This window comes from Chiloscyllium punctatum, chromosome 38, assembly GCF_047496795.1.
Source record: "Chiloscyllium punctatum isolate Juve2018m chromosome 38, sChiPun1.3, whole genome shotgun sequence".
Lineage (NCBI taxonomy): Eukaryota > Metazoa > Chordata > Chondrichthyes > Orectolobiformes > Hemiscylliidae > Chiloscyllium > Chiloscyllium punctatum.
The window spans coordinates 30,767,767-30,794,878 of NC_092776.1; the positions used below are offsets into that span (position 1 = coordinate 30,767,767).

A 27,112-nucleotide genomic window follows, 5' to 3' on the forward strand; every position below is an offset into this window, starting at 1 on the left:
GTTTCGCGCTCCTTGCAATTATCCATTTAGTTTGAGGGCAGTATTTTATTACCATAACATTCGCGGGTGATGGGATTTGCTCGCTCTCCAAGTTGTGTTCACCCGGGCTCGGAACTAACTCTTGCAAAGTTTCAGAAGGAACTTTCTGTCACACGGTGTCGCCTGGCATTGTTTACAAACCTCGGGCTACACAGAGAATCTGTTCTCCAGCCGATGCAACAATAATCCCTCACGTGAAAACTTTTACTTGAACCTAAGTGGTTTCTTCCGTACTTTGAAACGCGCCCGATCTTAAAATCGTTTACTTTTTAAAAGTTGCACGTTGGCTTGCACTTTTTTTTAAAAAAGGCGCATTTTCATGTAGAATGTGTATTAGAGATTAACTCGGTATTGATGTGAATCGGTTAGTTTTAATGACTGTCAGTCTTACCTGCACCGAGGCGCTTCTCCTTATCCTTCTTTAATTCCGTCTTGAGCCGTCTCTCCACAGGACTCTCTGGGCTCCTTCGGCGCTCCTCAGGGTAGTAGTGAGGCTGTCTGGAAATGATCTCCTGCAGGTAGTAATCATGGTCTTCTCCAGGGTCCCCAAAGGCAGCACCTGCCAAGTTCACTAGCCCCCACAAGCAAAGACCAAGAACTGCAACACAACAGCCACGGGTCAGGGCGTGCATTGTAGGAACTTCCTCCAGGTTCAACTTAGCAATGACTCGATCCACCAAAACAAGTGTGGCCAGACACGTCTATCGATTCTTCGGTGTTAATTACGTTTTTTTTCCCCAAAAGTCACCAACTTTGAAAAGCTGATGTGCTTGGAAATGCGTCAGACACAGGGAAAGCAGAGAGTTGAGTCTGGATGCTGGCAGGTGACCTCGGTCCTAGCTCCGCGCTGCCTGGAGCTCTTGGCCAAAGACAGAGGCACTGTACAACTTCCAGCGACACAGAATACTCAGAGCCATGACTGCTTGCAAAGAATCGGAAAGCCTGTTACTTTGAAAGAGGCTTGGCAGCGGTCACCAATTCTTAAATCTTCTCAAGCCTCTAACAAAACAATATCAAGAAATGTTTTTATCTCTGTATGGGCTGATGCCTGCAGGTTAAACACTTTTTTTCTCTCTCTCTGCTGGCTTTAGTGAATGCCTTGCCAGCGTGGCTGCCTTAAACGGGTCAGCTCCAGAGAGAAATCTAAATTCTTTTGAAATCAATTGTTCGCTTTCCTGAGTTCACATTAAGTATTTGTTTTCCCTGAATTAGTCAGTAGCTGTCTCCGGCTGTCGGTTCTTGCAGAAAACGCTGTGCTTCTGGCGGTTTATGAAAACACAGACAGAAAGTGAGGATTGTTCAATTAATAGGCACAGCATGAGTGCAGAGATAAGTTAGCAGAAAGTACTGAGTGCTCGCTCGCTACAGTGACCTGCAAATACCCATTTCTCTCTCTCTCTCTCTCTCACTGTCTTCCACAGACACGTTTCAGATGTGAGGCAAGTTTAAACACAGCCAGTATGGCTGCACTATTAATCTTTTCCCACTGTCACAAAGAATCATTTCACAGGCTGAGGAATATTCTCAGCAACAGAAGACACCATTTCATATCTGAGCTTTCGCTCCGACTGAATAAAACGAGCCATCATCAGAGTCTTTCAAATCTTTCAGCATCACTGGGTGCCAAGAACTGGAAAGTTTGCAGAAGGCAACTGTTAAAGCGAGCAACATAATTTAGCAAGTTTCCGAAGCCTGTTTACTTCATCTACCTGTTTCCATTCGAGTCGAAATGCACTGGAGGTAATGTGCTCAGTATTTTTTTCCTTCTAAGAGCTATAGGCCCCGTGATGTAAATACAGCATTCATAGTCCAACGTGGGATTATTAATTATATCGATATACACATTTCTAGGGTGACCCAAGTAAAGTTAGATCTGGCAGTGAATGGAAATGAAAAGAATCTCTTATTTCAGCAAAGCTCATCGTGGGATCTGTGGAATTATCTGTTAATCCCATGTCCATATTACTTTACAATTGAAAAGTAACACCAGCACATAATTCTGCAGAATTATTGACTGTCTCACAATATAATTCTGGGAATTTAATTTTATATATTCCAAATAGTTACAATCTCAACACCCAGTCGGGTACAATTGACTGCATTGGTAGCTGGCTGTTTGTTTAACCCAAACTCTCAGTGTAACCTTCTGAATCTGAATGAGATTGGCGATCAGTTTGTACAGTTTATAACAGGCCAAGACCGGTTATTATTGGAGCTCTGCCCTCTTTAGAACGCTAGCCACGTCGAGTTACTTATCACAAGCAGCTGTTCCACCAGAAAATGGGGACTTTGCTTCTGTTTATGAAGAAATGTATATTTCTATACTGATACCTATCAGGTAAAATTATGTAAGGTTTTGTCTGGCAAGAAGCGTACTGTGTTATATGCAAATTGCTCGCATCACTGTAGCTCCTATGTGCACATTCCCCCTAGGCCCCCGCACCCAGTGTTTGGTTACTTGGTGAACCCGCTCACTGACTGGTGTTAGGAAACGCGAAGCCTTATTCCTGTTGCCTTTCTTGGAATATGGAAATGAATAACAGTTTAGTAATCCCTCATAACTTTTTCAGTCTGCTACCAGCAAGTATTTCTCCATTGTTTGGTCGTTAACTGTTTAACTTGCTGAAGAGACGCTTGAGCATGGAGTGCCTTCTCCAATGTGAACATTTAAGGTCGAGATTTCCTTTGGTGTTCTGTCGATGCTGACGTGGGCCACTCACTCAACTTCATTGAAAAGCTGATGCCCGAAACGTCGATTCTCCTGTTCCTTGGATGCTGCCTGACCTGCTGCGCTTTTCCAGCAACACATTTTCAACTTCATTGAAAACTAGTAAAGCAACGCCTCGATTAGAAAATCCTCCTCTTTCCAGGTCTCTATCCCTGTAGTCCCCTCTAGCTCTGCAAACCTGAGAGATATCTGTCCACTTCGCCGAATCGAAATGGTGATAGGACAGAAGGATAAAGGGGGTGCAGTGGTAGTCTGGCGCACTGACCTCTACACCGCTGAAGCCAAACGCCAACTCGAGGACACCTCTTCCTACTGCCCCCTCGACCATGACCCCACCCCTCATCACCTCAGGAGATCTTCCACCCACAGCTTCCAACCTCATAGTCCGGGAACCCCGCACTGCCTGGTTCTACCTCCTTCTCAAGATCCACAAGCCTGACCACCCTGGCCGACTCATTGTCTCAGCATGCTCCTGCCCCACTGAACTCATCTTTACCTACCTTGACACTGTCCTATCCCCCCCCCCAGTCCAGAAACTCCCCACATACGTTCGAGACACCACCCACACCCTCCACCTCCTCCAAAACTTCCGTTTCCCCGGCCCCCAATGCCTCATCTTCACCATGGATATCCAATCCCTCGACACCTCCATCCGCCATGACCAGGGCCTCCAAGCCCTCCGTTTTTTCCTCTCCAGTCGTCCCCAACAGTACCCTTCCACTGACACTCTCATTCGTTTGGCCGAACTGGTCCTCACCCTTAACAATTTCACCTTTGAATCCTCCCACTTCCTCCAGACCAAAGGGGTAGCCATGGGCACACGTATGGGCCCCAGTTATGCCTGTCTCTTTGTTGGCTATGTAGAATAGTTGATCTTCCATAATTACACCGGCACCACTCCCCACCTCTTCCTCCGCTACATTGGTGACTGCATTGGCGCCACCTCATGCTCCCGCGAGGAGGTTGAGCAATTCATCAACTTCACCAACACATTCCACCCTGAACTTAAATTTACCTGGACCATCTCTGACACCTCGCTCCCCTTCCTGGACTTCTCCATCTCCATTAGTGACGACCGACTTGACACTGACATTTTTTATAAACCCACCGACTCCCACAGCTACCTGGATTACACCTCTTCCCACCCTATCTCTTGCAAAAATGCCATCCCGTGTTCCCAATTTCTCCGCCTCTGCCATATCTGCTCCCAGGAGGACCAGTTCCACCATAGAACACACCAGATGGCCTCCTTCTTTAGAGACCGCAATTTCCCTTCCCACGTGGTTAAAGATGCCCTCCAACGCATCTTGTCCACATCCCGCACCTCTGCCCTCAAACCACACCCCTCCAACCTTAACAAGGACAGAACGCCCCTGGTGCTCACCTTCCACCCTACAAACCTTCGCATAAACCAAATCATCCACCGACATTTCCGCCACCTCCAAAAAGACCCCACCAACAGGGATATATTTCCCTCCCCACCCCTTTCCGCCTTTCGCAAAGACCGTTCCCTCCGCGACTACCTGGTCAGGTCCACACCCCCTTACGACCCACCCTCCCATTCTGGCACTTTCCCCTGCCACCGCAGGAACTGTAAAACCTGTGCCCACACCTCCTCCCTCACCTCTATCCAAGGCCCTAAATGAGCCTTCCACATCCATCAAAGTTTTACCTGCACATCCACTAATATCATTTATTGTATCCATTGCTCCCGATGTGGTCTCCTCTACATTGGGGAGACTGGGCGCCTCCTAGCAGAGCGCTTTAGGGAACATCTCCGAGACACCCGCACCAATCAACCAAACCGCCCCGTGGCCCAACATTTCAACTCCCCCTCCCACTCTGCCGAGGACATGGAGGTCCTCGGCCTCCTTCACCGCTGCTCCCTCACCACCAGACGCCTGAAGGAAGAACGCCTCATCTTCTGCCTCGGAACACTTCAACCCCAGGGCATCAATGTGGACTTCAACAGCTTCCTCATTTCCCCTTCCCCCACCTCATCCTAGTTTCAAACTTCCAGCTCAGCACTGTCTCCTTGACTTGTCTGGACTTGTCCGACCTGCCTATCTCCTTTTCCACCTATCCACTCCACCCTCTCCTCCTTGACCTATCACCTTCATCCCCTCCCCCACTCACCCATTGTACTCTATGCTACTCTCTCCCCACCCCTACCCTCCTCTAGCTTATCTCTCCATGCTTCAGGCTCACTGTCTTTAATCTGATGAAGGGCTTTTGCCCGAAATGTCGATTTTGCTGCTCGTTGGATGCTGCCTGAACTGCTGTGCTCTTCCAGCACCACTAATCCAGTATTTGGTTTCCAGCATCTGCAGTTATTGTTTTTACCTCATAGGACAGAAGGAGTCCAATCGGCCTGTTGTGTCAGTGTTAGCTGTCTAAAGGAACAAATCATATAGATCCATCTGCGGTCCATTCATAGCCTTTTCAGAAAATAATCTAATTCTCTTTTCAAGGCATTTGTTGATCTTGTCTACACTATTGGGACAGTACATTCTGGATCCTAATCACTTGCTACATTAGAAGTTTTTTCCCTCGTGTCACCATTGTTTCCTCTAGCAATTTCCCTCGGTCTACTCTATACCATCCCTTTAGCAATGGTTCCACCTAGTAGAATAGCTTCTCCTCATTAGCTCAGTACAGATCCCTCATGGTTTTGAATACTTGTATCAAATTTCCTCCCAATCCTGTCTTCTGCAAAGAAAACAACTCCAATATCTCCAACCTGGTAGTCTGACTGAAGTTGGAAAGGTACACTTCTTCACTGGTCACAACAAATTGTAAATTTAACCAGATTGGTGATCCGGCCATTTCGTTAAACCTCTGACCATCAGGCTCAGTATTGAGAATGAGTTGGCCAAGTTTCTTCAGTCAACAGCAAATAACCAGTGTATGAGATTACTCAAACAAAAATTCACAGACCGTTTTGATTATGCAAATATGACTAGCTTTAAGTAAACCTAATTTACTGGGGAGAAACAAAGAAAAATGAAAAATTGACAAGGTTAACTTGGAAGCTCATTATTCATTATAGCCATGACAAAAAGATAAGTCATGGACTGTCTAAAGTGTTATTCTGATTCCACTTTGACTCTGTACTCCCTAGTGGCTCGCAGTGTAGAACCTCTGGAATGGGTGTGCCTGGTTGAATTCCCTACTGTTCAGATGATGGGTAGATTCCAATGAATGCTGCCCTGGAATCCTCCATGAGGAATTCACATTAGAAAAACTACAGCAAAGACATTTTGCATGCAGGGATAGTCGATAAGCTCCTGGGTTGAATCAGGCTGCATCCCAGGATGCTCATTTGCTCCTTTAGTGCTTGCTCACTTAGCGCCTGTTTGCATTCTCACAGCGTACTCACTTTACCATCCCTTTCTGTGCCTTGCCTATTAGCACATTAACTCTTTGGCCAGAACTAAAGTAATACTATATTGACATGTTCTTTTCTGCAGATAAACAGATAAGATGTTTGTCATGCTTTGCAAAAAGAATCTGGAGGGAGTTGATTGAACATCTTGCTCTACAACACACAATGTCAATCTAATACCTACAGCTACCAATTGTCTGCATGGCAAACACACTACATGGGTATTCAAAGGATTGGCCAACTCAGAAACTGGGTGGGGTATAGTCCTCAGTCCAGTCAAGGTTGAGCTACTATTGTTCAGGGGGTCCTAGTACCATCAGTCATGTCCACGGTAATCATAGTAGGTCAGCAACATGACTAACATAGTATTTGTCAATGTTATGCACACACAATTATCAACTGCAGTCTTAAGAAGCCTTTTAACAACAAAACTACCTACAAGCGAGTAACCAGGCAAATGGTTTGGGAATGTGGAGATGGTAGAGCTGAAGGCCAGGCATGGACAACTGAGGGCTCAGAACAACTGTGACAATAATAAATATTGGGCCAGAAATAGTCCGTGGAGTGGTGCAGGAAGAGTTTTTGAGTTTTTGCATATTGCAATGTAAATTGCTGTTTTTATTTGGATGTCTGAGAAAAAAGTGTAAATGTGTACATTAACCAAATTGACCCACAGCTCTTTTAAGGTACAAACCAATTGGTGCTCATAACATAGACACCAGAAGAAATCAGTATGGGAAAACACTTGGAATTGGTCTTAAAGATTCACCTAATACTTTGGGTGTGCTGCTGGAGTCTGCCACGTTACCAAGGGGCAATTTGCTGCGATGTTATAATTCAGTTTCAGGCTGCTTGCCTTGTTAGTTAAATTCGAGGACTGAGATGAAGGAGAATAGGAGGGAATGTGATCATGAGCCAACAGCAAGCGGTATGCAGGAGAGCCAAATAGCAGGAACTAGCAAACCTGTTCCTCCCAGCTCATTAAGGCAGACATTTTTGAAAAAGAAAACTAACATTTTTACTGATGTTGCTTGAAGCAAAACAATTTTCAGAATGGGTCCTAACACAGGTGTTAAGCCCCTTAAAACTGTTTCCAATGGAAGATTAACGTCTTTTCAAGCAGTTGTCAGGAACACCTTACAATGCCTGTTCCAACATCATGCTATGATTCCAACACTGCTTGGGTTTGGGAGATTAGTCTGTTAAATTGGACCTCTGTACTTGTTATCCAGCTGTAAAACTGAGCAATCGCTCAGCTAAATAATTTAAGTTGTATTTTAAGAAACAATTTTTTTACATTAATTTAATGATGTTGCTTCCCCCTGTTGTGAAAAATTCTGGAATGTTCAGCACCTCAAGCTAGAGAAAAGAGATAAGGATAATTAATTTGATTTTTACATTACCCAGGCTGTCCAATCCAGATAATCTTTTCAGTCATTACAGGAGACTCTTTAATAAATAGGAAGGTGGTTGGAATCTTCACTGGCAGCAGTGAGTCATACAATTCCACAGTGAAGATTCTGACCTAATGGGCTGAATTATACAATACATTGATTGCAAGAATTGGCTGACCCTTTTACAAGTGCTATGTGAGAAGGAATCTGAAAAATGATCTTTCGGTGTGAAAATGCCATCTGAAAAAATAATTTTGAATGTCTGATTTCTTTGAGCTTAGATGCAAAACTGAAGGGCTAAATCAGAACAATGGAATTAATTGAAGTCAATTATTCTGTTAACTCATGTAATTTATTCGATCATTTTGATAGTTTCATCTTTAATATGTATAGTAGCTTGGTGGTGTGTTACTGGATTAGTAATTTGAACCCATGGTAGGAGGGGAATTTAAATGTAGTTAATTAAATAAATGTGGAACAGAAAACTCATATCAAAAAGCTAACCTTATAGCAGTCTGAAATAAAAGGGCAATAGTTAGAAATGTGGCAGAGTTGGATGAGAGACCCAACAAAGCATATCTCAACTCTAGGATAACATCCTTTTTACAACTGCAAAACATCAAGGCAAGATTGCTTGAGGTAACAATAAGTTGCCTTTTAAGGAAGATGATTGCTTATTAACAAACTTATTATAAACATGTATCTCTTCATTGATAAGCAGTACCTTCCTATTTTACTAATCACACCAAGCAAACTAGACACTTGGCGCTTGCACCAATTGTTCAGGACACGCTGCATGGGTATTACACGCACAGACACGCACATGCGCATGCACGCCATCCACAGACATTGGCATCAAACATGTACCAGCTTTGAAGAACCCTCATGATACATCTCTAAACCACTTGCAGAATGTTTCTGCACTTTAGTGCAGCAGCAAGGACGTTTTGCACTCGGGAAAAGCACCCAGCTGTTTGCATCTTCAGGCTGTCTGCTCACTGCTGTAATGCTCACTCACTGAGACTACCTGAATAAGACTTGATTTTTTTCTCAGCCAGAAATACTAGGCTCACATTGCTGCTTTATTACCTTGCCACTTAGCAAACACACAAACTCAGGAAGTTTATTGTAGCTGTCAGCTGGCCTCAGATAGCCTTTGGTGATGGGTAAGTCAAGGGCAGCCTCCAATACCAGGGGCTTGGAAACAGTCAGTCAGCTTCTCCAGAAAGTCAGAGTCAGGATTCTTACTTTGTGAGGAGTGAGGAGCTGAACATCAAGCAGCCCACCATTCAGCTTGACTATTTCTGCCCTAATAGGGGCTGTTTTTCTTTTGGCATAAAACTAAGACATGAAGTAAGAGAGACAAAAGTGTGTGGCGCAGCATTTACTTTCATTGCAAGTGATGCCATGTCTCAAGCAAGTAATTAGCCAGCACTGAGGACACGCAGGGTGTGTGTTAGTTGGGATTGGAGTGGCTAACAGTGAATAAGGGAAGATATTACAGGTAATAATGAGAACAGTAGAGCATGAGCCTTGATCAGGGATGGCAGCAGTGGCAGAGAGTGAGTTTGAGGAGGTGGACAGAAAATGGTTTCTCTTATATTGGTAGAGGGGAGCAGGCCCCTGACTCTCTTCCTACACTTCTCTGCATTCCTCCTGATTGCTGAGGCTGCACTGACCTAAGTAGCTATGTCTGACCAAGCTGCTATGGTCGGGGGCTGTGACCTGCCTCTGCACCACCCTATCCAGGGGCACCTGCATGTTTCTGCAGGTACACAAAGTGGGATACCAATGTCTGCCATGTCTGCGGCAAATATCAAGATCCATTCAAGGCAGCTCCAGACTAACAGTGCTTGTTTGGGGGGCGTGGAGAACAACGGTTAATTCAAAAATGGTGCCGGAGCCTGGGATGTTGGAATCCTGATATCCTGCTAGAGAATGGCAGGTGATAAGATGGGGTGAGAATCATTTGAGAGGAGCACCAGCGGGGTGGCATCAGCAGTAAATGGGTTTGGTAAGATACAGTGAGATTTGGCAGAGAGACACCATCCATGAGACTTGATAGAACTGGCACTGAGCTCAAACAATTGTAAAATGCAGCCCATGGCTACTGAATTGTGAGAAGGACGTGTCAAGTTCACAAATGTCCCTGAGGGAAGGAGATCTGCTCACCTTGCTTATTCTGCTGTATATCTGACTGCATATCAGGAGCAAGAAGGTTGACTTTTAGTTGTCCTTTGATGTAGCCTAGCAAGCCACTCAGCTATACTCAAGAAGGCTTCTCACCATCATCTTCTCATGGGAAAATTCAGGAAGTACAATACTTGCTGGTCTTGCTAGTAACACTAATATCTTATGAATGAATGCATTTCAATGGTTCAGCAGTGTTTGGAATTTCTATGGACTCACTTAAAATTAGAAGGAATACCTGTGCTGTAACATTCAAAAAAGAAAATCAATGCATTCTTTGTCCTTTTACCTAATCATTAGTATTTTTGATTCTAACTTTTCCAAAAGTCCGGAGTAAGTATCTATTAAAATAGTCTGGAAACTTAAATTTAGAGCGAGTCAGGAATTTGATTCAGCCCAGACCAATAACTCAACCTAAATGTGGTACAACTGACAGATTCTTTTAAAATGAATAGTATCTTACAGCTGTAAATTTCATTGGCGTTACAGTCAATATATTATCAAAAGTAACCTCATCAATGAGGACTTTTAGATAAGTTTAGTTTACACAAAATTCAGTTCTCGTGACAAGATGAGTTCGTGCTGTTCAGTTATATTTTGGAAAAAAAGTTGTCTTTCTGCACTGCCTGGCTATTTTTATTGTTTTCTTTTGGCAACAGTTATTAAAATTACTTATGGCTTATAAATTGTTTGATAAGTTTTTTTTACAAATGGTTAGCAAAAGAACCAGAAGATGAGAAATGAGAGTTGGAAGGGGATTCGATGATAACTTCCAAAAGAGAATTCACTGAAGAGCACATTAGTTGATTATTTAAATAGGAAAATGTGCAATGGTATGGGGAAAGGTTAAGGGAGCTACACTAAGTCATGCTCATTTCATAGATTCATGGAGTTATACAGCATAGAAGCAGACTCCTCAGTCTAACTCACGCAACAATGCGCATATATCCCAAACCAATCTAGTTCCATTTGGCCCATATTCCTTGAAATCTTTCCTTTTCATTTACCCATCCAAAAGCCTTTTTAATGTTGAAAGTTACAGTCTGCACCACCTCCTCTGGCAGTTTGTTGCATGAAAGAGTTGCCCCTCAGGCCCCTTTTAAATCTATCCTCTCTCACCTAAAACCTGTGCCCTTTAGTTTTGGATTCCCCTACCCTGGGAAAAAAAGATCTTGGTTATTCACCCTATCCATGTCTCTCATGATTTTATAAACCTCGATGAGGCCATACCTCAACATCCGATGCTCCCGGGAAAAGAAGGCCTAGGCTATTTAGCCTCTTCCTCTGCCTCAAACCGTTCAATCATGGCAATATTCTTGTAAATCTTTTCTGAATCCTTTCAAGTTTAGCAACATCTTTCTTACAGCAGGGAGATCCGAAATGAACACGGTATTCTAAAAGTGGCCTCCCCGTGTCCTGTACAACTGTAACGTGACATTCCAACTCCCATACTCAGTGATTATTTGTATATGATTTAAGCTTTTAAGGGTGGCATGGTGGTTCAGTGATTAGTGCTGCGGCCTCACTGCACCAGGGACCTGGGTTCAATTCCAGCCTTGGGCACCTGTCTGTGGGGAGTTTTTACATTCTCCCCATGTCCTCCTGCAGTCCAAAGATCTGTAGGGCAGGAGAACTGGCTATGCTAAATTGCCCATAGTAATAGGTGCATTAGTCAGGGGTAAATATAGGATAGGGGAATGGGTCTGGGCGGGTTATTCTTTGGAGCATCAGTGTGGACTTGTTGGGCCAAAGGGCCTGTTTCCATACTGTAGGGAATCGTTACTGTCAAGTGTACTCAAGAACAAGAGTACAGGAAAAGTGCACGATGTTGCCACACATGGTGCCATCTTGGGTACAAAGATACCTTGGTACAAAACTTAGGTTTAAGTAGTAACACAGAGAAACATAGCTAAAATTACAACATTACCATTGCTCTTGGTATAAGTAGAGAAATAAAGAAATAAAGTTGGAACTTAACATTACAGACCTTTCTAGTATTACGTGGAAAAATAAGAATAAAGGTAAAAGTTTGGCAGTCCTTCCTAAGTGCACTCCCTGTAAGGGCTCAACCTTTTCCTCTTTGGCCCATGCTCTGGGATGCCACAAGTGCTGGGGGACCGACACTTTGGGCTCACTGTAACCAAGCTGGGGTTAGGCCCAGAACCACTTCCCTACATCGACTCTCCAGCCAACACCGCTCTGGACCCACAGCCGCTCCATGTACCAACCCTCCAGCCAACACTGGTCCGGGCCCACAGCCGCTCCATTTACCGACCCTCCAGCCAACACCACTCTGGGCCCACAGCCGCTCCATTTACCGACCCTCCAGCCAACACCACTCTGGGCCCACAGCCACTCCATTTACCGACCCTCCAGCCAACACCACTCTGGGCCCACAGCCGCTCCATTTACCGACCCTCCAGCCAACACCACTCTGGGCCCACAGCCGCTCCATTTACCGACCCTCCAGCCAACACCACTCTGGACCCACAGCCGCTCCATGTACCAACCCTCCAGCCAACACTGCTCCGGGCCCACAGCCGCTCCATTTACCGACCCTCCAGCCAACACCACTCTGGGCCCACAGCCGCTCCATTTACCGACCCTCCAGCCAACACCACTCTGGGCCCACAGCCACTCCATTTACCGACCCTCCAGCCAACACCACTCTGGGCCCACAGCCGCTCCATTTACCGACCCTCCAGCCAACACCACTCTGGGCCCACAGCCGCTCCATTTACCGACCCTCCAGCCAACACCACTCTGGACCCACAGCCGCTCCATGTACCAACCCTCCAGCCAACACTGCTCCGGGCCCACAGCCGCTCCATTTACCGACCCTCCAGCCAACACCACTCTGGGCCCACAGCCGCTCCATTTACCGACCCTCCAGCCAACACCACTCTGGGCCCACAGCCACTCCATTTACCGACCCTCCAGCCAACACCACTCTGGGCCCACAGCCGCTCCATTTACCGACCCTCCAGCCAACACCACTCTGGGCCCACAGCCGCTCCATTTACCGACCCTCCAGCCAACACCACTCTGGGCCCACAGCCGCTCCATTTACTGACCCTCCAGCCAACACCACTCTGGGCCCACAGCCGCTCCATGTATCAGTCCTGCAGAAGAATAATGCATGGGATCCACAGCCACTGCCTTGCAAGCATGCCTTCATCATCACCCTCTCTACCTGTGACTCCATTTCCAAGGAACTGTGCAATTGCTCCCCAAGATCTTATTAACAAAGTCAAAAATAGAAATCGCTGGAAAAGCTCAGCAAGCCTGATAGCCTCTGTAGAGAGAACTCAAAGCTAACTGTTTGGGTTGAGTGACCCTTTCTCAGAACTTGTTGCCATTGACATTTTAACACCTCCCTGGTTTGCCTTATCAAAATGCAACACCTCACATTTATCTAAATTAATCTCCATCTGCCACGCCTTTGCCCATTGGCATATCTGATCAAATTCCCATTGTATTCTGAGATAATCTTCTTCACTGTCCACTACACCACCAATTTTGTGTCATCTCCAATCTTACTAATCATACGTCATATATTCACATCAAATCTTTGACATAAATGACAAAAAAAACACAAATCCTTGCAGCACACCACTGGTCACATGTCTCACATCTGAAAAACAACCCTACCCCACCAACCTCTGTCTCCTACCTTCAAGACAATGTTGTATCCCGTTAACCAGCTCCCCCAAATTCCATGTGATCTAGCCTTGAAAACCGGTCTACCATGCAGAGTCTTGCTGAACAACTTGCTGAAGTCCATATAGGCAATGACTACTGCTCTGCCTTCATCAATTCTCTTTGTTATACCTTCAAAAATCTCAATCAAATTAGTGACACATGATTTCTCATCCACAAAGCCATATTGATTATCCCTAATCAGTCCTTGCCTTTCCAAATACATGTAAATCCTGCCCCTCAGAATCCCTTCCAACAACTTGCCCACCACCAATGTCAGGCTCAATGGTCTATAGCTCCCTGGCTGTTCCTTACCACCTTTCTTAAATAATGGCATCCCATTAGCCAATTCCAGTCTTCCGACACCTTACCTGTGGCTGTTGATGAGACAAATATCTCAGCAAGGTGCCCAGCAATCACTTCACTAGCTTCCCACAAAGTTCCTGGATGTGCCTGATCAGGTCCTGGGATTTGTCTACCTTTTTGTGTTTGAAAGCCTCCAGTATCTCCTCCACTGTAATTTGGAGAGCTAATGCAGATAGGATGAGCTGAATGGCCTCCCTATGAATATAGCATTGCTGTAATTATGTGATTATGTAAATATATGCACGAGAAAAATAAGTCAATTAGGTCTATGACAAAAAAACAAGACGGGGTGCCAATTTGATAGTTCTTTCAAGCTGAATGGACTCCATTTAATCTGTGTGATTCGATGGTTATTCCAACTAGTATTAGAAACTGTGCAAGATTTAATCTGATTCTAATTTATTATCTAATATGTTGCTTGGCAATGTCTCAGACAAGAACATTTGAAAGATCACAATATAAAAGAAATCCCAACCCGATTGGTCCATTCTGTACATTATACAGAAAATAAGTTACATTTTGTACTTCTCATCATTTAATTGCATTCACTACCTTTTGTAGAAGATTATTTAAATGATTTTTAGTCACTCTGTGTGAAGTTTCTCTTGACCCTTCTCTTAATAAGCTCTTTGATCGCTTTTAGTCTATTAGATAGCCAGAGTGGAAAGGAAGTTGTAATCTAAGTGGTACACTTATAGGCTTTTTACATTGATGCACTATAATGTACTGTTCATAGACCTTAAAAATTTTCAAAGTTTTCTGCACAGAATGACCATCATTGATTTTCTGCCATGGAAATCCTGCAAAACAAGAAACAAAGACCTTTGTGAGCAAGCATTCACATTATTTTGGAAGGGTTTTGACATGTTGAGGTGCTTTTCCAAGCTTCTCAGTAAAACTTGAGGTCATTACCACCTCCGGCTCGCCATCTTTCTGCGTTTACAAAATCTTCTTGAACTTTTCTCTATCTGAGAGCTTGGCAGACATTTTTAGATCTCACATGATCCATTAAAGAGCTGCCTTTGGACACCTCCATATCTATAGGGCTTGATTGCTAAACTAGTGCTGTTTTCACTCAGCACACCTCAGATGGCCTTTATAAGGTTAATCATCACGAATTTGGATATTTCTTTTGTGTCCTGATGGCCAAAATGAAACATAAGGCTGAAGATATGACTATTCAGCACATTCCAAGCATTTAGCATTGCACTACAGACTTGCTTTATTTGATGCACAGGGATTTGGTACACTGACCTGAGTATTAATGGGGATGGATGACAAAGGTGGTGGTGGTGAATGGGATGGTGGGAGGGTTGAGGGTTGGGTGCAGAGGTTTACATATCAAGGCATTTTATCAGTACAGCAACTGTCTGGAAGGTAGCGTGATGGACAGGCTTGGCTTCTACTCAGGCATGGAGAGTGTGACGGCTATATGCAGGAGTGGATACCCGAACCCAGGGTGATCTGATCCTCACATGGGATGGGGAAGGAAGTGGGATCTCATCTCAATGACCCTTGTACTTCACCTGACCCACAGGCAGTCTGTGAAGGGACTTAGATTCTTGCCTCCTCCCTGCTTGACACAAACCTGGAAAACCAATTGCTCATTTTAAAACCTGCAAAGCCAATCAATTCACATGTTGCCAACCTCATTGACAGGGGCAAGCAAAGTGACTGCCCACCCCTCGTCCCACCACATTTAAACCCAGAGGTAGGTTGAACCTGAATTTCAGATTGTTGAAAGTTTTATTAGATTTGACTCAATCCCAACTCACCAGCTTTTGGTAGTTGTATTTCAGCACTTCAATGACTGCCAATATTATAAAACCTGGGATTTTCACAATTACTTACTTGATCACCCAGCCTCACCTAAATATGATAGCCATTTACAGTCAGAGTGAAAAAAAGAAAATAAATTTGGAATTTTTGCATGTTTTACTTCGACCTTGTTGCAATTTTTTTGCTGCTATAGTTTTACCATCTGGAAACTCAGAGACAATGGTATCAATGTCACTGTGCTTTCAAATCTGATAGCCAGAAGCTGGTATTTTGCTAACACTTGTTCCCAAACATGCTCAGGAGACCAGTTGGAAAAAATCAGCAGTGAAACATTAGCCAGGTTAGGCTGTGCTGATAGCTGGAACAGCAACAAAAATATTATGACTACAAGAGCAGGTCAAGGGCTGGGAATTCTGTGGTGAGTAACCCAACACCTAATTCCCCAAAGCCTGCCCATTATGTGCAAGATACAAGTTAGGAGTGTGATGGAATACCTTCCTCTTGCCTAGATGGGTGCAGCTCCCAGGAATGTCAACACCATGAAAGACAAAGCAACATACAAGGATGTCTGGTTATGGAGACAGTGCAATAAAGGTTTACCAGACAGAATCCTAGGACAGCAGAACTCATGCATGAAGAGTGATTGGAACAGTTAGGATTATATTCACTGGGGTTTAGAAGAATGGTGGGGTTGGGGGGTGGAATTTGACAGAAACCTATAAAATTCCAACAGGACTAGACAGGATAACTGCAGGAAGAACATTTCCAAAGACCAGGGAGTCCTGAACAGAGGTTACGTCTTAAGGATACATATTAAGCCATTTAGGACTGAGATAAGGAGAAATTCTTCATCCAGAGAATCATGAGCCAATGGAATCCTCTGCCACAGAAAGTGGTTGAGGCCAAAATATTGAATGTTTTCAAGAATGAGTTAGATAACATTCTTAGAGCTCAAAGGATCAAAGGATATGGGGAAAAAGAGGGAATAGGGTACTGAGTGGGATGATCAGCTATGATCAGATTGAATGGTAGAGCAGGCTTGAAGGACCAAGTGGCATATTCCTGCTCCTATTTTCTTTGTTTTGTTCACTGTCTCCTTTTCAAAATCCAGGAACCTCCTTTCTAATAGATAGCACTGTGAGTATGCTTACACTAAAGGACTGCAGAGGTCCAAGAAAATGGCTCACCATGACCTTCTCGAGGAAACTTCTTGAGGACAATAAACAGTCATGTCCTGTGAATTAATAAATGAAAATCTTGAGACCATTAACACTGCTGCACACTTACAGCTCTTCTCTGCTTTTGGATGCAGGTCCATTCAAAGTGGTATTCCTCTACTCGAGAACATCAACACCATGGTTGACATTACAAATAGAAATTGATACATTTTCTTCAGGTAGCATATGCTCTACATGCTGAAGGGGAGGGTTATATAGTACAGCACGTGAAAGAATGACCCAGATACAGCCAAAAGAATGAGCGAATGGGGCACCCAAAGGTGCAGTGCTGGCAGTTTGGAATTTGTGTCTTGTTCTGCTCCAGGGGAAGAAGAGAACTGTTTGGGAAGATTATGATAAGTGGTTAAGATCTATCCCATACAGAAGATTTTAAATAATATAGGAACTGATGGTAGGGTTCATAAAAAATATATACAAAAGGGGAACAAGTAATAAATACATTATTTATGTGGTTAATTGAAAAACCACATTGAAGATGGCAGGATAAGTGGTGTGTCACAACTGTAGCAAGTGAGAGTGCCTGGGTGCTTGCAGGATCTAGGGCAAGAGTGCCTTCAGTAAGTGTTTGTAGCTCCTACAACTTTGACTCAGAGTTTATGAGCTGGAACCCAAACTACATGCACTATTAATACCATGGAAAGTTATATGGACACTTTGTAACAGGACCTGGCTATAATCTTCAGAATAGGGTACTCTGCTCAGTAATCAGAGAAAGGAGAGTCTGACTACGAGTGGGGAAGGTATGGGGAACAAAAGATCAAGAATGCAGCACAGTTATCCAAAGGTTTGAGGTTCATTCTCCTTGCTCAGATAAGGGCTAAGCGGGGAAGAGCTAACTGACCATTGCACTGCGGTTTGGGGAAACATTGAAGTGGACAGAGACAAAACTTGTCGTGAAAGCAGGAAAAAGAGGAAGATAGATACTGTCCTATGCAGCCAAGAGAATGAGTCCAACAGACTTTATTACATCCTTGTTGCCAGAGCTCTGTTTAGGGCTGAGCAAGATCTTAGAGTGAGAGTGGAAGAATCCAGTTGTCAAGTCATTTTCTAGTAACTTTCCTGAAGAAGGGCTCATGCTCGAAATGCCGATTCTCCTGTTCCTTGGATGCTGCCTGACCTGCTGCGCTTTTCCAGCAATACATTTTCAGCTCTGATCTCCAGCATTTGCAGTCCTCACTTTCTCCATTTTCTAGTAACTGACAACATAGACAGGACAAGGAAAGGTTTTCTGCTTAGACAGCATGAGGAACTGGGTACTATGTTCAAGAACATAACATCATGGGTAATAAATTAGTGAAATTAATACATGATGTAAAGACTACTGTGGGAGAGGTGGGGTGCAGGCTGTGGGGCACTGACTTTAGTACAAGGAAAAATGGCAGCTGAAACGTTCGAATGGTTGGTACCTGAACCATAATGGGATCAGTGTTCTAGCACATGGTATCACTGCATTACTAGGGAAGCAGAGTGGAGTTTGAACTAAACAATGACAGGTGAGGAATCCAGATTGGATAGGTGTACCAAATCGAAGCATAGTAGTAGTAGTAGTAAGATCAAAGTAGTAATGTGGAAAATTATGATCAGAAAATGGCAGAAAAGATGGAGAGAATTCACCTACAATTATGACTAGGTGTTACAAAGAGAACAAAACGTTGGTAAAATTTAAAGCTCTAGTTCTGAATATGTATTCCATTCATAACAAAATAAACAAATTGACTATGCAGTTTGAAGTGAGTTGGTTGGGTTCACCACTAGCAGTGGCAAAGCAGTATTTAAGCTGTGTTTTTTTTATTATTCCTAAACATTCAAAATTACACCGGAATCATGGTGACAATAGAAGCTTTTCACTGTATTTTACTGTATTTTTCACCGTAAAAGTACATGTGACAATAAAATAATTCATTCAAATAAATAAAATGCTCAGATAGTCATTACCGAGATATGCATGATGACAAGAATTGGGTCCTGATCATTTTGGGGTATATGACATTAAAAAAAGAGTAGGAGACTAGGTAAAGGTGAGGGGTCACGCTGTTAAGCAAGGGTGATATTGGTGAAATAGTGAGAGGTGATCTTGGTTCAAGAGACAAGGATATGGAAACTATCGGTGGAATTGAGGCATAGCAAGGGTAAGAACTCGTGGGTTGATGTGGTAGTCTACAGGTACCCTAACAGCAACCACAATGTCGATAAAAGCATATTCCATTTTATTTCATATCTCCAGCATTTGCAATACTTTACTTTTTTATTACTGAGGTAGTAAATATATTTTAATTTTCCAAAAGCCACTAGATTCTGGAAATACTCCATTATACTGGAAAATAGAAAATTAAATTCCTCTATTCAAGAAAGGAGGGAGGTAGGTAACAGGAAACTGTAGGCCAGGTAGATTGAGGCTGTGTCAAAATCTGTGTTTGTGTCAGAATTCATCATTAAGGAGGTTATGTCTGCACACTTTGGAAAACTCAAGATAATCAGAAAGAGTTAGTATGGTTACATCAAAGGGAGATCATGTTTAATCAACTTATTGGAGTTCTTTAAAGTTGTAACATATGCTGTGGGTAAGGGAATTTGTCGACATAATGTACTTGGATTTCTACAAAACATTAGCAAGGTGTATGTAAAAGCTTATTGCACATTATAGGAGCTCATGGTATAGGGGGTTAATTTACTAATGTGAATGGAAGATTGACTGGCATGAAAACTGACTCTACCTAAATTGATCCTTTTAATCAGCAGGGTATGATTTGTGGAGTCCTGCAGGGGTTTGTACTTGGGCCTGAGATTTTAACAATTTAAATCTTAGAGTTCAATCTTTGTGCCAGATGAGATACATTTGAGACCTGTCTTTGTGCCCTACTCTTGGTGGAAGCTGTGGGCTGGATCAGCCTTCAGTCAGAGAACTCAAGCTTAGATGATTAAAACCATAAAAATCAATATCTCTTTGGAATGAAGAATTGATGTGAATTGATATAAGAGTAAGGTTATGGAAGAGATGTGATGTAATGGTCTTTACCTTGCGGGGCATGGCCATATGATAATTGGACCACAAATTTGGAAGAGCTAGAGCTTGATTAACCAACAACTGATCTCCGTAACTGTAATGTGAGATCTCCTGCATGTGATGTCTGTCAGGGCAATTTCCTCTAATAAATCTGTTTCCAAAAATACTACATCCAGTGCTCTCAAACCTGGCATAAAAACAACATTCCCTCTTATATTAATCAAAAAGTGTATTGTGACTGTGCTTTGTCCAACTTGTTCTTGGTCAGAAAAGCTAAGGCAGACTGTCCCTACATTTTACACCAAGTTCCTTTGCTCGAGACTCACCATGAATATTTATCCATTTTATTTAAAGCGTTTCCTTATAATTTAGTCCATAGAGTCCAGAATCATATTTATCGTTATGCTCTAAGTTCTTTCCAGTGCATGTTTATCATAAGAAAGCCTTGCATTGTGCCTCTCCATGTGATGGCTACTGTAACATGCTGGCATTAATGTGTCCTCTAATATTGCAAAGTTGGATGGCCTGTAATGCAACTAACTTTATTTAAACTGTTGTCAGTACAGAGTGTACCATCATGCCAGTGAAGAACGACTGAATGGGGAAGGCACTACGAAAAGGTAGTTGAGCATTGCGTGGTACTATTTACAGCTTTTCCCTCAGAAATGCATCTTGACAGTAGTTAGCACCGCTGCCTCACAGTGCCAGGGAATATTTCAATTCCAGCCTCAGGTGACTGTCTGTGTGGAGTTTGCACTTTCTTCCTGTATCTGCATGGGTTTTCTCCCACAGTCCAGAGATGGGCAGCTTAGATGGATTGCCCATTCTAAATTTCCAGGGGTGTGTTAGCTAGGTATGCTAGCCATGGAAGATGCAGGGTTGCAGGGATAGAATAGGATACTGTTCGGAGGGTCGGTGTGGATTTCTTGGGCCAAATGGCCTTATTCCAAATTGGGATTTCTATAAATTCTATGAACTATGACAGCATGACTTCAAGCACTTATCCCCATATTTGTTTAGTACTACAGCATTTGAGATTGAACAAAAATATCTCATAAGAAATATACATTCAAGCAGTTTTTAAATTGGCTTGGGAAAACAGCCTACAGCTGCTAATCATTAAAATAGCATGGAGTAGTGTATGGAGAGAAGGCTCCAGTTTATGTCATGCAGCTGTTATTGTGCTTGCACTGTTAATGATATGATGGAATTAGATGGACTGACTGCCAAATTACTGACAATTTACAGCAGAGAGGATCTGTGAACATCAGGTGTTGATAAGCAGGTAAAGTTTTTGAGGGACCTCAGAATTGCAAAATTGTATTCACATTTTGCGTGCACACTTGTACAGCAAATCATACCCATGCCATATAGACGAAGATGGTTACACACACACACACACACACACACACACACACACAGTAGGTGAGTATCTGCAGAGCACCCAGAATGAGACACAGTGAGAAACGAAGATTTTGCAGATCTGTCACCCATATATGAATAAAATGAATGAAAAGAAAGCAACCATTTTGGAGCTTAACACCCCAGCTAACACTCTCTCTTAACCTCACTCAAACAAGCATGCATTCAGCACAAGAAGGATCCTCAACAGTATAATTTAAGGGAGCATTAACTACTTACAGCTTAGTTGCTGGTTTATTTCTTCCAGCTATCACTTTAAGTTTGTTGATGCTTCCCATAGTTATTACAGCAACTGGTGTGACATTTACTGAAGGACCTTTTTGCTGACTTCACAGCTTCTGCATAAACCAGTGGCTGACAAGAGAGGTGCACTAACTGATATTACCCCTGAAAAATAATATTGGAGAATAACAGAGGCTTTGCAGGACAGGATAAGATATATAGGTATATAGAATCCCTACAGTGTGGAAACAGATCATTTGGCCCAACAAGTCCACACTGACCCTCCAAAGAGTTTCCCACCCAGACCCTTTCCCCTACCCTACTACTTTACATTTCCCTGGCCAATGCATTCTACCTACACATCCCTGTGTGGGATGGTGAAAGAGGGAGGGAGAGCAGAGGGAGTAACAATCTCTCAGGAGGAGGATATATCCTACCAGGGTGATTACGGAGAAATTCTCCAAGCAGAACCTCAGTCAGGAACAATGAGTTGGATTTTGTGGAAACCAGTGGACTGAACAAAATGGATATGGCCAGGGAGGATTGTGTCGGTGGCAGCATGTCAGACAGCCCATGCTAAGGAAATTGTGAGTGCTAAAGGGAACAAAATGAGAAACTAGCCATGAAAGCAGCAGTACAATCCTCCACTGTAACCCTAAGATATTGATGACTCCCACTTGTGTTGGGTGAAGTTGTGACATTGGCCATAAGACATTGCTTCTTCAGATGCTGACCTGTGGTGACTTTTCTATACTGTAATCTAAAACTTCTTCATAGCACAGAACTTAAACTTTGTCAAAATGAGGGACAAAATTGAAACCTTTCATCTACTTGCATTTTTCAGATCTCAAATGCAAGAAAACCCGCTCAGAAATGAATCAACAAATGTGAAAATGAAGTAGCCCATAACTGCCTTAGTGTAAAGGATGGGTCTCCAAGCTCTGGATAAATCCTTGTCGCAATATGATATAGGTCTCCTCCATGGTGTGTGACTGCAAGCTTTCTGGAAGGTTTCTTAATTTGTAAATATGCTTCTTGTCCACAAGCCAGGTGAGCCCAGAGTTTCACTACATTCAGATCCTACCTCTATGATGTCATCTAAATTACACACATTTTTATTGTCATTGTTTCTTTTGTTCCCGTACTGTCTGAGCTAGGTTGCATTTCTTGGTCATCTGAGGGGAGGGAGAACATAAGATGCTGACATCATCTGCAGTGTTTAAATCATAACAGAGGAAAGAGGGGAGAGAGGGCCTGAGCAGGAGGATTAGGTATGGCAAAGTATCATCTTTCAATGGCTTCACTAAACTGGCACTGACCACATCCACAGCAGTGACCACAGCAGTGACCACATCCACAGCAGTGACCAAATTTCACTTGCCCTTTCTGGGCCTGCTACCTTGTCCTTGAAGAGAGATGGAAGCATGTCAATGAATATCCTGCAAACTAGTTGGGCATTCTCACTCTCAGTGTGTGCTTGAAAGTGTGAGGTTTGCAGCAGCATCAACAGTGCAACAGTATGGGGAAGCATGCAAGTGTCAGTTAGGAGTCCTCATTGTTATACATGGTTGGCAGGGAAATGATGGCGCTGTGGTGAATTGAACAGTGTTTGAGCTAGTTACCTGCTGGCATTCCTTTTTGCTTGTATCTAGAGGGCTCCTGTGGATGGAGGACAAATTCCAGCTTCTTCCACTCCAAGGCAACATTTCAAAATCTAGGAAAACACGCTTTTCAACGTTATGCCATTCATCCCAGTTCAGCTTCACTTTGTGCCCAAATCCAAGCAGTTATTGCAGCTGCAATACATCTCCCTTTTAGTAATGAAGGATAGCTTTAGTGAATGCTAGGAAGGTTGATTTTGGGCTCCCTGGTGATATGTGCAGCCAATGAACAGACATCATTCAGATGAGTGAGAACATCAAAAAGTTGGCCTGAGAATCAAAAATGTTAATTATTACACTTAATTGACCCTTGTCTGTTTTAGGGACCTATCCAATTTAACTCCTCAAATGATTTCAGAAGTATCTACTTATTACATTGATTTTCTCTTGCTTTATATATAACATTCCTGATTTAATAATGCATCGTGCACTTCACAGCTTGTGATAAAATAATGACTTAAAACACTTCACAATCTTTGCCCTGTGGTGACTTTTCTATGCTGTAATCAAAATTTTCGATATTTCTAAATTTCTATGGTGGTATAGAACTTAAACTTTATCAAAATGAGAAACAAAATCAAAGCCTTTCATCTATTAGCACTTGTCGGTTCTAAAAAGAAAGAAAACCACCACAGAAGAGTATCAACAATTTGCACAGTATGAGAAGAGGCTTCTGATTGGATGGACTACGGTTGGCATGGAGATGCAGTAGAAACAGTTAACTATCACAGTTAAGTAATTAAACTCAAATCAGTAAATAATATGCAATGCGTGTGCATATTCTTTTTGCCATCATAGAACAATGTGAATAAGTGTAACTTCTGGAACATAAAAATGAATTAAAGTCCAATTGATTACCTTAAATTGGTTATTAAAGTCTACACTTTGTTCTGTATAACATGAATTGGTTAAGTGATTAAGAGGTTGCTGCATGTAGGTTTTTGGTCTGTGTGGTCTGTGAAGGATTCCTTTATTTTTACGGAAACCATGCATGAGCTACGCAATAATTCTAATAACATTTCACTGTGCTCTTTTGACATTGCTATTTTTGAAGATTCCACTCAAGAAAACCTTTGACACTTTTTCTAGGTCACTGTACCATGGCAATCTAAAGGTCCCATCAGTTTTTGAACTTGTTTTCACTGGGTCATAAATTTTGCAACTATGTGGTTCAGTTCAGTTTCAACATGGTGCATACCAGGGGTACCCTGCTAGACGCAGCTCTTGCTAATATATTTGTGAGTTTCCGTGAGATGTGTGTCTTCAGTAGAAGGGCTACCAATCCCCTACCTAATACATAAATGTTACATTTCAATCTGTAACTGCATCTAGGAATTTTCTTCCCTAGTTTAATAGACGCCATCCTGTGCTCAAAACCACCTTTGAAATATAGCAGTCAAATGGAGTTGCCCTGGCTGATCAATGTTCAAGGTTAGAATTTAATCAGTGTGCAAAGACAGTTAACTGTTTCTGCTCCATCTTAATGCCAACAATTCTCCAAGCAGTCAACACACTTTCCTTATACTCACAAATTGTTGCTTCCTTTCCAAGTTGGTTTTCTTGTGTTTTAGTCCTGACGAATGCAGGATGAAATGTTTTAACTCCATGTCTCATTTCAGCAATGTGTATTTGAAAGCCAAGCAACCATCAAATTTTACATTATCAAAAGGCCATACAATATGTATATTGACAAACATTGCTTTCTTAATATCTTGCGATAGTTATTACATTTCGAAGCTTTTCATCTTTTATTAAGTTATCTATAAATATTTTTGGGTAAAATAGTTTTTAAAATAGCTACAGTTGATGGGGAAGTGGGATTCACTAGTTGTTTTTCGAATGAGCTCACACAATCTCAATGGCACAGAGGGTGTGCTTTCGTGATGTACTGTTCTAGAATTTTATAACTTTTCAGGGAAAGAAAATAATTTCTTAAAAGCCTTTACATTAAGAAGTGTGTGTTTAATTTATTGCTCTTGATCCTACAGAAGGATCTTGGGCCACTGTTGTTCCCGCACCCACTTCCTAGATCACCCACTGTTTACAGTGGTTGCCAGCTAGCAAGGCCAATATGAACCAACCTTAATCCTACTCCTAACCTACTGCAGACATTAGGATGCCACGAGGTGGTCACAGCTTGGCCGTTGCAATGTAAGTGTGTTCAGGCCCTCAAATTCACGGCTTTGGGTACAAGCATTTCCCAAAGTCAAAGTCATCCTCCTTTCACTGAAGGATTTTGTTATCTTGCTTTTTCCTTTAACTATATTTTTCTTTATTATTTGTGGAAATCTATATTGAATTATGGAAAATTATGCTATTTTTATATTCTCCTCACTTAATATTTCACTATGTTAGAGAATTTTCATCTAAAATCTGTTTTTTTTCTGTTCTGAAGAATGACAGCTGGCAGTTGAAAATTAGAGGGAGGGTGATACCCTACAAGCAACAAAATGAACAGAACGCCCATTTGGAATCCACTGCTCACCAATGCCACTAAAGTAATGTTACTTCTAGCCACCAAACACCTGTTTTGGTTAGTTCGTATGGTTATGCCAATGCCAGTGGTTTGAAGATTGGCCTAAATGTGATATATAATGAAGTTTAACTATTATTACATGATTGTTCATATTGAGCAATTAAATAATGAGTGCAGTTATTTACAGAGTGTTCAGGAATTGCTAATGCTGGTCAGTATGTATGAAATGTTATTCTTTATTGGATGTTTACAGACTGAGAGTTCCATTGATCCTTTCCAGTGGAAAAGACACAACAGAAAATCTGCCAACTGGATTGGGGAGCAGCTGGCATGGGGAGCTGAGCTATTAGTTCGCAGGCCCAAGCGAAATCCCTGAGGATGTTAGTTCAGAATCCCACCATGGCAGCAGGTGGGATTTACATTTGATTAATAACATTTGGAACATGACTTCCTTCCCAGCAGGCAGAAAAGTGAGCATTGGTAGTGACTGACATGGTGTCTGAATTTAAGGAGCCATGTGAATCCCCTTTCCAGGAGGAATTGGGTTACCTGACTGGGTCACTGGTTCTCTTACTTCAGCAATGATATAGCCTTGAAAATTCCCCTCTGGATGTCTAATAGGTTTGAGCTGGAAGGAAATCTTAAAGTACTTTGGCTGTTCATGTACAGACCCCTGATTTGTTGCCCATACTCAGGACAATCGATGTTTTTGTCATCCCTCACCAGACTAAGATTTCTCAAAAAGGTTTAACTAGAACAGAATTCCAATGGATGTAGGTGTTAACCCAAAATGGATCCCCTTTCCCAGACAGAATTTTATTGTGTTTGTCCAGCCCCATGAATTTCACATACAATGACTTCAAATTTGTCACAATCAATTTGTCTGTATATTGTAATATCTCAGGGTTGGCAAAATGCATTTCCAACAGAGTTGAACATATTGTCAAAAATCATGTAAATTTTCACACGTAATGAAAAGCCCTTTGGACTGGCTTCTATTTTCAACTGCAGTGCTGTACACTCACACTTCACTACTTAGCCAAAGCTTCTCATGTCAAGTTGTTCAGAGCAACATTCCATTCACAAGAGGATCATGTCCGATGCTGATGGATTTGTGCATGCTCCATAAAGAAAATGATTTATATGTGCAAAAGGATTGGAGCATTTTTCTCTGCACTGGATGTCTGTAATCACACGTCTAAACGAAAGATATGCAACAGCTGTAGACATCTGTATGAAAAGTAATGTCATTGTTCATTTGACGTCCTTTCATTTGACAGGATAATTGATAAAAGCTATTTTTGGTGGAACTTAAAAATGTAAACTATTTTAAACTATTTATCGATTATTAATGTGCAATTATATTAACAGTATAAAGTAAAGCAAGAGAGAGAGAGCGAGAAAATATGAGTCTATTTTTGACGTAAACACATGTTTAAAAATTTTTAAGTATTTTAAAGTTATCATTCTGTATAGTCAAATGGATTCAGTAAGGTGCTTTGATTAACA

General features: G+C 42.4%; 1 protein-coding gene and 1 long non-coding RNA gene across 3 annotated transcripts in view; one reads left to right on the forward strand and one right to left on the reverse strand.

The window, feature by feature from the left end:
• Nucleotides 1-1,907, reverse strand: part of cpxm2 (carboxypeptidase X (M14 family), member 2) — a 195,075-nt gene extending 193,168 nt beyond the window's left edge. The window contains exon 1 of one of the 2 annotated variants that reach the window (XM_072557521.1): nucleotides 431-1,907. In XM_072557521.1, coding sequence (XP_072413622.1) covers nucleotides 431-671 — 241 coding nt within the window. In that variant the 5' untranslated portion in view covers nucleotides 672-1,907. The remainder of the gene's footprint in view (nucleotides 1-430) is intronic. The other variant, XM_072557519.1, reaches the window with a different exon arrangement.
• Nucleotides 1,508-27,112, forward strand: LOC140463496 (uncharacterized). The gene is made up of 3 exons (XR_011954688.1): nucleotides 1,508-1,779; nucleotides 22,311-22,516; nucleotides 25,523-27,112. It is a non-coding gene; the product is annotated as an uncharacterized lncRNA (long non-coding RNA).